The sequence below is a fragment of the Stegodyphus dumicola genome, chromosome 6 (assembly GCF_044657685.1).
Source record: "Stegodyphus dumicola isolate Sdum_Otavi_A_Nest chromosome 6, ASM4465768v1".
In the NCBI taxonomy this organism is placed as follows: Eukaryota; Metazoa; Arthropoda; class Arachnida; order Araneae; family Eresidae; genus Stegodyphus; species Stegodyphus dumicola.
In genome coordinates this window covers 137,428,403-137,441,139 of record NC_140773.1, presented here as the reverse complement: position 1 = coordinate 137,441,139, position 12,737 = coordinate 137,428,403, and the positions used below count along the sequence as shown (strand labels likewise).

At 33.3% G+C, this 12,737-nt stretch overlaps 1 protein-coding gene across 5 annotated transcripts in view; it reads right to left on the bottom strand.

Moving 5' to 3' along the window:
- The window catches only part of LOC118186759 (uncharacterized protein CG43867-like), a 285,190-nt gene that overhangs the window by 42,833 nt on the left and 229,620 nt on the right, over positions 1 to 12,737 (bottom strand). For all 5 annotated transcript variants that reach the window (XM_085818919.1, XM_085818917.1, XM_085818921.1 and 2 more), the window contains exon 23: positions 11,383 to 11,618. In XM_085818919.1, the coding sequence (XP_085675045.1) occupies positions 11,383 to 11,618 (236 nt within the window). The remainder of the gene's footprint in view (positions 1 to 11,382; positions 11,619 to 12,737) is intronic.

Sequence of the window (12,737 nt, the reverse complement as noted above, 5' to 3'; positions counted from 1 at the left end):
TTATATGAAAATGGAAAATGAAAAGAAGCAATCACAGTGCATCATACAGCACAATCATGGAATTACATTAGTGGAAATACTTAAAGGAACAATTATAAAAAGGTGCTTCATGTAAATTCCATTATATGATGTATAATGAAAGATTATTGGTTGGTAGCTCAAGGCCAAAGTTATCACTTGGTCCCTTGCATCTGTGCATGTAGGTGCTCGTGCGGCAACACCAAAGTTCGAATGCTGAAAGATATTACTGATAACCGCATGGACGAGAGAGTTCCTGCGGATGCTACCACATATAATACTAGCTGCTTTGGAGTGGCCGATAACATTGTTTTAGAGGATAATACTTTCCTGGAAAATATACGATCACAGATTTCGGACTTAGAAGTTGAAATGGATCGGATCAGAGCTGTAGTGAAGATATACCACCAATAACATCCCGTTACCAATGAAGACATCATCGAGCCTATGATGAAGGTACTGAAAGTGCAGGCGGATGAACTAAGAGGTAAGTGTGGCTTAGCTATTCCGGTAGGCAAACCCAACCTTAATAGCCCAGCTAATAATTCTGCCAATTCAAATGTTAACCTTAATTCTAACGCCAAAAACATTAAATGTAAATCTAATGTTAAAGGAGCTAATGATCTAATAGATTATTGGTGGATTTAGAATGCTGCATAGAATGGCCAAACAGATAAAAATTGAAAAAATGAAAAATATGCTAGAAGTTAAAATAAGTTTTCTGGTTTCTGATTTCTTAATGAAAATGATAATGTTGACTTTATTAATCCTAACTACTCACAAGATGAAGAAATTCAGCAGAGTAATACTGCTCTGCAGATATCCGATGTCCCACCAATTATGGTCAGTTAGCTTTTGGAGAATTCATAAAGCAGCTTACTGCTAAAACAAAATCAAAATTCTTGGGAAAAGTCAATGGAGAGTTCCTGAAAAGTTTACTGCAGATGTCGGAAGATCACAGAAACCTGACTATGCTATTCAAAAATAAAGCAATTAAAGAGAGGTGAAATACAAGTGCCCTATCAAAGTAATTCTAAGAGGGCTGCCTATGAATTCGGATAAACAAAAAATAGCCCAGGCAATTATGGAAAGAGGATTTTTTATACAGAAAATAACTCAACTAACTTATCACCGGACTAGAGCACCCATGCCGCTGTTCCTGATAACTCTCATGCAATCTGCAAAAAGATGATATCTATAACCTAAAGGATCTGATGCTTTTCATAGTGAATGTAGAAAAATATATTTAAAAAAATCAAATCCTCAATGCCACAATTGTCAAAAGTTGAAAATTGAAATGTGTTAATGAGCTGAAAACCACAGATCTACTGACTGCCTGCCCCATTATTAGAACCGAGGATACAAAGTATGTTGAATTGTTCCGGAAAACATTCATTATCGTATCATGGTTGCCTGATGTTTCTAAAAACTAGACCAGCAAGTACGGAAAGGAACAACATTAAACCAGGATTAAGCTTCGCTCAGGCTGAACAACTGAACTCTCCATTACAACTTAATGATAGACAAATGGTTAGAAATCACCCTACTGCTGATTTTCCCCTGCTTGCTACTATAGATTAACAGCAACAGCTCTGAATTATTTGAATTTTTAAATACCTAAAAGATATACACAGTGACTTCAGACATAATAATGTAGTAAAAATAACACATATCTTTAAAAAATACGTTCCTAAGCTAAAAGAGCATATAGACAACATCGATAAACTTTTTGTACATTTTGAAATGCTAACTGAAATCAATGCTCAAAGCAATTAGTGTCTGGAAACTAAGAGTACTAAATTAAATACTAATTATTTAAATTTTTGACTTTGTATATCTGAATATACCTTAAAAATAATTTGCCTCACAGCTGGACTCTGTTATTTAATAACATTTTTATTCTGCTCTATCCTAGTAAAGTAAATTTAATCTCCTAGCAGTATTGTATGACACCAGTCTATAAAGATAAATATAACCCTTCCCCCTTTTTTCAGCTCAACCTATTCCACATTGTATGGCTCTGAAATCCCTCCCCCTTCAATATGCCTGCCAATAGTGTTTTTTTGTGCTGCACTTTCTCTTCTTAGTATTCCATCCTAGCTACTCAGATGCAGATGAACTGACGCATCCACTGGATGATGAAGGAGCTCCACCACTGCTGATTGTAACTAACTCTCCTCCGAGCTGAACACAGATTGAATTTCTCTCTGCAGCACCTACTTGCGGATCCTCTCAGCCAATTGAACTGCCAAAGTATATAACTGTGGGAGTCATCAACGTCCAATGCTGAATTAGAATACCAGGATTATGACGTCATCATTATAGCATCACCCAGCGCAGTAAGAATCATCCGAGACAGCGCTGAGACCTGGTCGAGAGTGGAGGGCAGACGTGAGCAGACGGCTCACACGTCTTCAAGAGTTTATGAACTTTAATTGCGCTTTCGATGTTATGCCTTTACAGCATTATGTTAATCCTGCATACCGTTAACTTCTTTATATACTTTTTTTATTTACTTTTATTTCTTTCTATTAAATAAACCATTTAAATATTACTTCGTGCTCTCATGCTGTGAATCAAGTCAAATTCTACAAAAAAATATGGCGCCCAACGTGGGGCCTCGAATTCCAAAATGTTCGAGTAGTAGAACTGTGCTTTGAACTGTGAACTGAGTGAACTGTTATCACAAGTTATTCGATTTATTGGATTACTCGTATAAAGTGTGGATTACCCAATTGACGACGATCATCTGTCGGGTGAGTACAAAACTTTCTTTCCAATATGAAGTTAGTAGAAATTCCAGAATTGGAAGCAGCTTTAAAGAACAGTAAAAGTTCTGAAATCAAAAGTTTGCATAAGTTTATTTTTAATACTGATGGAGATCGAAATAACCGGAAAAGATTACGTGAATTTTCTGGCTTTATATTTAAACCAGATTCTGAAGAATTTAATAAGAAAATAGATGCAGTGCAGAATAGTTTTACTTTGAATGAGTTAATTAAAGTTTGCAATGTACTGTGCATAAATTCAGAAGGTTTAAAAACGGAAGTCGTAACCCGAATTGTCTCTTACCTATGTGATTTATCTGTATTATTTGAAAATATTTTGCATGAAGAAAATAGTGATATTGAAGATGAAACTATTAATAAATTTTCTGAAGTAATGCTTGATGATAATCAAAGAGACAATCCTGGTTTTAATGAGTCTCAAGTAAATAACAGTATGCAGCTTCCAATTCAAGATCATTTTAAACCTCATCTTAGTTTTTCTGATATTGAAAGTATTGTTAATCCTTTTTCTGGTAATGCATATGAAAATGTTGATAAATGGATTGATGAATTTGAAGATGTTATAAACTCTTTGAAATTGAGTGATTTGCATAAATTAGTTTTTGCTAAAAGATCATTAAAAGGTAAAGCGAAACTATTTATTCAGAGTGAACCTAAAGTTAATGATTGGTGTAAGTTAAAAAAGCTTTTGAAATCTGAATATGGTAAAGCTTTTAATTCTGCTGAGTTGCATGAAATGTTATGTAAACGTAAATTAATGCCTAATGAATCCTTAGATGAGTATTTTTTGAAAATGAAAGAAATGTGTTCGCAAGGTAACATTGAAGATGCTTCATTAATTAAATATGTTATTGATGGTATTCCTGATTCTGTGGTTAGGAAAACTATACTATATGGTTGCGGAACAATATCTGAATTTAAACAAAGGCTTAAAATTTATGATAAAATGAGATCGGACAATGATAAGTTTAAAAATCCGAAACCGAAAGTAGACACTCAAGTTAAAGATAGAAGTAAGCTTTCGTCATCAAACCGAAATCAATCTAACGTTAATAAGGTCAAATGTTTTAATTGCCAGGAATTTGGGCATTATTCTAAGCATTGTGTAAACAAATCAAAGGGTGTAAAATGTATAAAATCTAAGAAGTTCGGGCATTATTCAACGGACTGTCCAGATCAGACCACCGAGACACATCAAGCAGCTTTATTACAATGAATTTGTGACAAGGATAGAATTATGAAGACTGTAGAGATAAATAATCATTTAGTTGATAGTTTAGTTGACACTGGTTCAGATGTAACGATATGCAGCGTAGAGTTATACAAGCAGATTGGTTCTCCTAATTTAAATTGTAGTGATATCACATTAAACGGAATTGAATCAAAACAAACGTACCCTATCGGCTTTTTTATTTCTGATATTTCAATTAATAGTTTTTTACTTCGTACGAAAATTTATGTTGTTAAGTCATTATGTAATCAAATTGTATTAGGTTTAGATGTATTGAATCAGTTTAACTTCTCTTTTACCGAGAATGGCCTTCAAATAATTTCTCATCGGAATAAAAGTAATGTAAACTTGATAACTGCTGAGTCATATCGAAATTCTAACGTTCGTTGCGTTATGGGAAATTTGAATATTGCTATCTCATTGAAGAATGCTTATGATCCTTCGCGATCGTCTGGCGTCTCTGTTAATGTAAACAAAAGTCCCGAAAGCGGAAGTAGCTCGACGTTTAATTACCTTTCACATCTGGTGAATGCTATTTCTGTCAACGAGATTGATTTATCGCATATTTCAAATGCAGAACATAAAGAAAGACTGTGTAATTTAATTAATTCGTACCAACCACGGAAAAATAGACAATCTGACTTCAAGATGCAAATAAATTTATGCGATGATACTCCTGTCTGTCAAAATAGAAGATACATGTCTTTCGCGGAACAAAAAATTGTTGACGATCAAATTAAGGAATGGTTGAAAGAGGGCATAATAAAGCCTAGCAATTCTAATTATTCGGCGCCTATTGTTTTGTGTAACAAGCGTAATAACTCAAAACGTTTATGCGTGGACTATCGGAAATTAAATAAGAAGATTATTAAAGACAAATTTCCACTGCCTTTAATTCCGGAAGTACTTGATCGCTTAGAACAGTCCAAAGTCTTCACGACACTAGATTTGAAAAATGGCTTTTTCCATGTAGACATAGACGAAAATTGCACCAAATATACCGCTTTTGTAACACATAATGGTATCTACGAATTTCTTAAAGCTCCTTTTGGTTTATGTATTAGTCCAAATGTTTTTCAAAGGTACATTTATTCAGTATTTCGTGACTTGCTAAATGAAGGTGTACTAATTATTTATATGGATGATACAGTTATACCGGCTAATGATGAAGTTGAATGTTTAGACAAATTAGAAAGAGTATTCAAAACTGCTTCGGAGTATGGGTTACAAATAAATTTCAAAAAGTGCCAATTCTTAAAACGTAAAATTGAATTTTTGGGACATGTAATTGAAAACGGAACTATTCGACCATCGCCTTCCAAAACTGCTGCTGTTCGAAACTTTCCACAACCGCGTAACTGTAAACAACTACAAAGCTTTTTAGGACTAACGGGATATTTTCGTAAATTCATTCCTCAGTATGCTAAAATAGCTAAACCTCTTAGTAACTTACTTAGAAAAGGTATTGGTTTTAAGTTCGATTCCGAACAACAGGAAGCTTTTTGCAGATTAAAAGAAATTCTCTCTCAGGCACCTGTTCTACACATATTTAGGCAAGGATATCCATTAGAACTTCATACTGATGCTAGTAGTCAAGGCTTTGGTGCGGTATTACTCCAATTGTCTGATGATGGTAATTATCACCCAATCCAGTATATGAGTAAGAAGACTTCACCGCAGCAAGAGAAACTCTGTAGTTACGAATTAGAAGCCCTTGCAGTAATAGAAGCTCTGAAGAAATTTCGAAACTATTTGTTAGGGACTAAATTCAAAATTGTAACTGATTGTAGCGCTTTTCAGAAAACTTTAGATAAGAAAGATTTAACTCCTAAAATTGCGAGATGGGCAATGTTTATTGAAGAATTCGATTACGAAATTGTACATCGTTCAGGAAGCCAAATGAAACATGCTGATGCTTTAAGTAGAAATGCTTTAATTTTAACATCATACACATCCGATGTAACTGAGAAGATTCGGTTAGCACAACAACAGAATGAAGATGAACATGTGAAATTGATAAAGAATTTAGTTGAGAAGGGAGAAGAAAATGGATTCTTCGTGAGAAATGATATTTTGTACAAATTTGAAAATGCTAAAGATCTTCTAGTAGTGCCAGAATCCTTACAGAATGAAATCATACAGAAGGTACATAAAAAAGGTCACTTTGCTGTAGATAAAACTGTGAATGCTGTAGAGCAAGAATTCTATATTCCCAGACTGAAATGCAAAGTTGAAAAAGTAATTGCTAACTGTATAGAATGTATACTGTACAACAAGAAGCAAGGAAAAGCAGAAGGATTTCTTCATCCTGTACCGAAAGAAAACGTTCCTTTGAGTACGTATAATATCGACTTTATTGGACCTCTTCCATCGACGAACAAGAGATACCAACACATTCTAACTGTTGTCGACGCTTTTACGAAATTTACTTGTTTCTATTCAGTGAAATCACCAACTACGCAAGAAGTTATTTCAAAATTGAAGCAACAACAGACTGTATTTGGAAATCCAGCCAGAATCATTTCAGATCGAGGTAGTGCCTTTACATCGAAAGAATTTTCAGCTTATTGTACTGAAGAAGGAATAGAACATGTCAAAATTACTACCGGTATTCCAAGAGGTAACGGACAAATTGAGCGAATTCTTAGAATTTTGATTCCTGTTTTGTCAAAATTATCACATGATGATTCAACGAAATGGTTTAAGTATATTCCAGATGTCCAGAGGATAATCAACAGTACAACTACAAGAAGTACAAAATATTCACCGTTTGAGCTTCTCATAGGCACGAAAATGAAGAACAAAGAAGATTTGAGAATTAGTGAGATATTGAATGAAGAATATCTAAAACAATTGATACAAGAACGTGATGAAATGAGAGAAGATGCGAAAAACAACATTTTGAAGATACAAGAAGAGAATCGTAAACAATTCAACAAGAAACGTAAGAAACCGAAACTATACAAGATTGGCGACTTGGTAGCCATTCAGAGAACTCAATATGGGACTGGTTTGAAACTACGACCTAAGTTTCATGGACCGTATAAAATCATAGCTGTTTGATTAAATGATAGATATGAAGTCGAGAAAGTAGGATGCCATGAAGGACCAAATTTGACATCTACTGCGGCTGACCATATGAAGCCATGGTCAAACTGATTTAATGTTTGTATCAGCTCAAAGCCTAAGGACCTGATACTCTCTTTTTCTTTTTTTATTTATCTTTGCAGGTACATGATAGTGATGTCCATTCAACAGACATTGAGGACGATGCCTCTTCAGGCTGGCCGAAGCTGTGGGAGTCATCAACGTCCAATGCTGAATTAGAATACCAGGATTATGACGTCATCATTATAGCATCACCCAGCGCAGTAAGAATCATCCGAGACAGCGCTGAGACCTGGTCGAGAGTGGAGGGCAGACGTGAGCAGACGGCTCACACGTCAAGAGTTTATGAACTTTAATTGCGCTTTCGATGTTATGCCTTTACAGCATTATGTTAATCCTGCATACCGTTAACTTCATCTTTATATACTTTTATTTCTTTCTATTAAATAAACCATTTAAATATTACTTCGTGCTCTCATGCTGTGAATCAAGTCAAATTCTACATAACTGCCATATCACCTAACTGCTATCAGATATATTTACATCTACTCATACACCATTATTGCTTATCCTTCAAAAAATTCTCATGAACTTTCAGATTAAATGACTTAACTTATGCTATGCTGAACAAAAGATGTGCACACTCTTCTACTTTGTTACACACAGGGTAGGGTTTCGCCCAGGAACCTGAGGTATGACTTCGTCACTTAATAAGGCCAAAGTTATCACACAGTTCAATGGGATTCACCTTTGCTATATAGAAATCCCCAAATTTTTAAGCCCATTCTTTCAGCCTTTGCAGAAAGGAGTGAAAGAGGGTATTTCAAATACAAATTTCGAGTACTGTACAATGGAATATGTTGCTGAGAAGGCATTTAGTAGATTATGAAAAATGGCATGTGATTGGGAGAATAACAGCATGATAGACACTGACACCAGTCTATAAAGACTCAAAAATAGCCAAAAAATCATCATATAAGGAATCTAGAAATGATGACACATGAATATGATGTATGCAGAAAACCAAACTACCAAAATTGAACATGTACTACAACAGATTCTCAGAAGAAATATCGGTCAACATTTGCTAACTGTCAATCCAAATTGGAACGGAATTCACTTCAACTACAGGAACTCAACTACCCAGAAAATACTGCAAGTGAATGGCTGTATGTAGGGAAACCTATGAATAGTGTCATGTAGAACTCATTGTGAGTGGAGTACTATGTTTTGAAGCTGAATCCTTTTTGTAATGAGTTTTGAAAGTGATTCCAAATCCAACATAATCTAGAGAGAATAAGAAACATGTAATAAGCCTGAAAACACCCATGAAAGATATCGACACAAAGGTGGTAAAAAAGTGGTTTGGGTGGGCATCATTCTGAATGGCCATATCGACCAATTCATTTTTACTAGCACACATATGAATGCTGAAATAAATAGAGATGAGGTTTTTGATCCTTGTGTTAAATTACTTAGGGGTTCAAATAATAATGCTCATTCTTATCAGGCTGCAGTAGCAATCTTGATGATTATCTTAAGGGTGAAGGTATCCAACAGATGGAGGGGCCCAGATATTCTCTAGATTTAAATCCATTCCAATATATGTGTGATGTATTAGGATGCTTACTTTTACCACTGCATTTCCCACCTAGCACCCTTTAGGCGCTTCAAGGTGCTATCCATCCTGAAAACATTTTGTTACCACAGGAACTCCAGGATAGTCTAATACATAGCAAGGAAAATCGTCATAAAGTTTGCATTTCAGCCAGAAATGACCAAATAGTTTAATTGTTATATAAACTTCTATAGTTTATTAACTTTTCCTATGTACCTCTTAAGAGTTATAACACCAACTTTTCCCCGACACACTTTAGATCACATTTCCTACATTCTTATTTAAATTTATTTTTTGCAGAAATAGGTAATCCTGAATTTTTACGAAGTATCACATATACTGAAATAAGGATTTCGTGCAAGTTTCACGTTTTTATCTATAAACTCATTCAAATCATGTGTGTTTTTTATAGTTATTCTTTTAATTTTTCCCACGAAAGTGCATTTCTGTATTTCAGATTATTAAAAAGGTTATGTTAAATCATAATCCTCACAACTCAAGATCTCTCACAAATATGCATATATCTTCATCAACTAAAAAACTGTTTACATTCTCTAAATTTACAATTATAAACTGATTTCTTAATTTATTAAGAAAACCAAAAACCAAAATGTAATATTTATTATTCATAAAATACATAAAACAAAAACTGGAATCTGGCATAATATGGCAATCATCTAGACAAGTGGTTTTCAAGCATTTGGAGCTCACAGCATTCTTGGTATACCAGAATTTTTGTAAGCACTGGAAGTCAGAACCTAAACCTACTTAACAGATATGGCACACAACTCATACAACTACATTAGTTAAATAAAAAAGAAAAATGTATTTAAAATTTAGAAACAATTTATGTAAACTGTCTCATTATATGCTGATAAAAGTTTTACATATTATGTTATGTAAAATGTATTAAATAAGTACATATTTTGACCAAAATAAATAGCAATTAGTGGAAAGGGTAAGCTTTTTTTTTTTTTTTTCACTGCATATATTTCAATTCTTGGGTTCAAACAGGACATAGCGACCTTTATTTCCTTTTCCACCACAGTGACCACTGCAAACCTAGCTTTGCATAAACATGAAGCCACACACAAATTACTAAATTTTTAATGATATCCAAAAATCAATTAGTCCCTTACTATCAAATTTTATCTTCAGTGATAATTTGAAGATATTTCACAAAGATTTTCTTCTATGAAAGTAAATTCATCTGAAGCTTTGGCAATAAATGGACCTTTAAACTATACAAACCTGCTGATACTATTCTAAGTAATTTTCAAACAACTGATAAAATATTAAGTGCTTTCCATAAAGAGTGATTTGTAGAGTGGTCACTAGATATTCTTTTCATCATGGTACTAACATATTGATCATTAAATTCTGAAACTAGATTATGCTAAATATCTAAATAACTTTTTTATGGAACTAAGTTACTCAAAGCACTCAAACGCATCACTGCACATAGTTTGGAAGCCTTAGATCAAGGAAAAAAATTACAACTTTTTAGGGAATGAACAAGAATGTATCTTAAAATGTCCAGAATAACCATTACTGCTTTCACTTTACACATAATAGGATTTTTTTCTAGAATTTATATGAATTTGGATAATTACTTTAGATATTCCTATCTTCAAAAAGTTCAGAGAAAATGCTTTCAGAGGAGTCCTGTTTTAAATATAAACGTTGATTCTAAGCCACCTTTGAAGTAACATCCATAGAAATACAAACACTTCTTCTGACATTTCTGATATCCGTGGAAGTGATAATAGAATACTTCTTTTGATATCAGCCACAGATTAGACACTGCATTGTTTTGCATAGTTTAAATTAGGCATAAATGATAACTTCATGATACTTATCTTTGTAAAAGAAAATGGCAGGGTTAAAGTTTGCCAGGAAAAACCATAGCAAATAAGATGGTTATGGCTTAAGAAGGATTAGCTTCTGAAAAAACACAAGTTTCATAGTACAGAATATGGCATTTCACTCAATGATCAAAAGATGCTTTAACTATGCACTACAACATGAACTACTCTGTTCTGGATAATGTTATTTCATACATTTCTTCTACAGAGAAAATTCTAATTTCTAACAGCCAAAGTCAACTGTTGCAGATTTCCTGTTTGCAGGAATGTTTTAAACAAAGGGCTACTTTTCTAATGTTTCTTAGATATATAATTAGATCACATTACCTCACACTTTGTGTGTGTGATTACTTCTCTGTCTTTTCACATTTCCTGCACTAGAATAAGCATCTTATTTATTAAACATCCATTGCATTAATTTTAAGATTTAAGGAATTCACTGAATAAAGAATTATATTTTAAAACTAAATTACATATGCAAAATGAAAGTAATATTAAAAAATAAACAGTACCATTCAAATAACTTAAGTGCCAAAGAAAAATAATATTACTTACATAAATAAAATCTTTTGTTATATACTTATTCATCAAAAATAAGTAATAAATAAAACTTTAAAATGCTTTTTGGAACTACCCCCAATTTCACACGAACCTAGGATGTTGCAATTCCTACTTCACAACTACTTGATCTGAACATAATGGTAGTATTCTATATATGACAAACACAGTTATGAATAAAACTAAGAAACTTACTTAGGATCAGCATTCCTTGATAAATGCATTCTCAAATACCATAAAGTTCTATTTTTGGGTACGAAAAGAGATAGAGCCAAAGCCAATAGCTGCCAGCTTTGTACAAACACAAATGGAGGTGGGTTAAGTTTACTTTCAGGAGGTGGGATTCGATCATGAGATGTTGTTGAGGTAGGAGAAAGCTTTTCAGAGGAATCACATAAAAACAATGATTGTGTGGCACACAACAGGAGTTGCTACAGAGAAAATACATCCAAATATTCGAGCAATTAATAACATATAGTATTTTCTGCATAAAATTTATACAAACATAAAGTTCTACATAATTTTTACAGAACAGAATAAAAATATCTTGATGCCTAGTTAAAAGGAAAGACTATGAAAGGCTAAAAAATTTTTCAAATATACATTTTCACAGTCTTATATCAGAAGACTCATATGAAATTTATATCTTGTACACGACAATGAAAACAAATCGCTGATATACTGATTTGATTATTATATAAAGACCTATTTGATAATGTCAATAAACACATAATTTAAAATTAGGTATATAAGCAGTTTTAAATTAAAATGCATTAGCAATCATTAATACGCAAGCATATTGCATTTATTTCTTAACTGGAATGATACATAGTAAGAAATGCAGATGCCTTGAAAACTCCCAGTAATCCCCTAACAGAATAAAATAAACATGAAATTTGTTTTCATTTATTAATGTATATTCTAGGACCCTATTCTAGAATCACTGGCACCTATTCTAGGATCACTGGATCTGTCTACAACTTGAACAATATTGACTAAAAAAAACCGCTATGGACAGCCATCACAACTTTTCGGAGAAAGCCATTCTGTGGTCCTCAGTTGGTGGGCGTGTGGATCCATTTGACTTTACTGAAAGGGGACAAGGCTTCAAGGAGCTTTAGACCAATCGCAGTACAGACGAGTGACGAAATTTACAGCGCGTGCTGGCTGAAGTTCTAGGAATATTCTCCCATTATTTCACCAACTCACATGCTGCTGTGTTATGTGAAGGAAAATCCCGTTTGTTTTTTAGAAAGTTAACGCAGGAATTTAGGGCTGAGAAATAAAGAGTGATATGGGATACCATGATAAAAAGAGTAAATATATAAGAGCAAATGAAATAAGCTTACTTCAAATCTTTTTAGAAATAAACAATTTTAAGCATTTAAATTTATAATATGATTAATTTGCATTACAATCTAATAGCAAACTCAGTTTTTTTCCATGCTTATATTAAAACTGTGTTTTCTTGCAATTTATTTGACAGTTAATATTAGAAAAATATTTAAGTAAGAAATTAGAAAGAAAATGTTTCTTTCTTTTTTTTTATT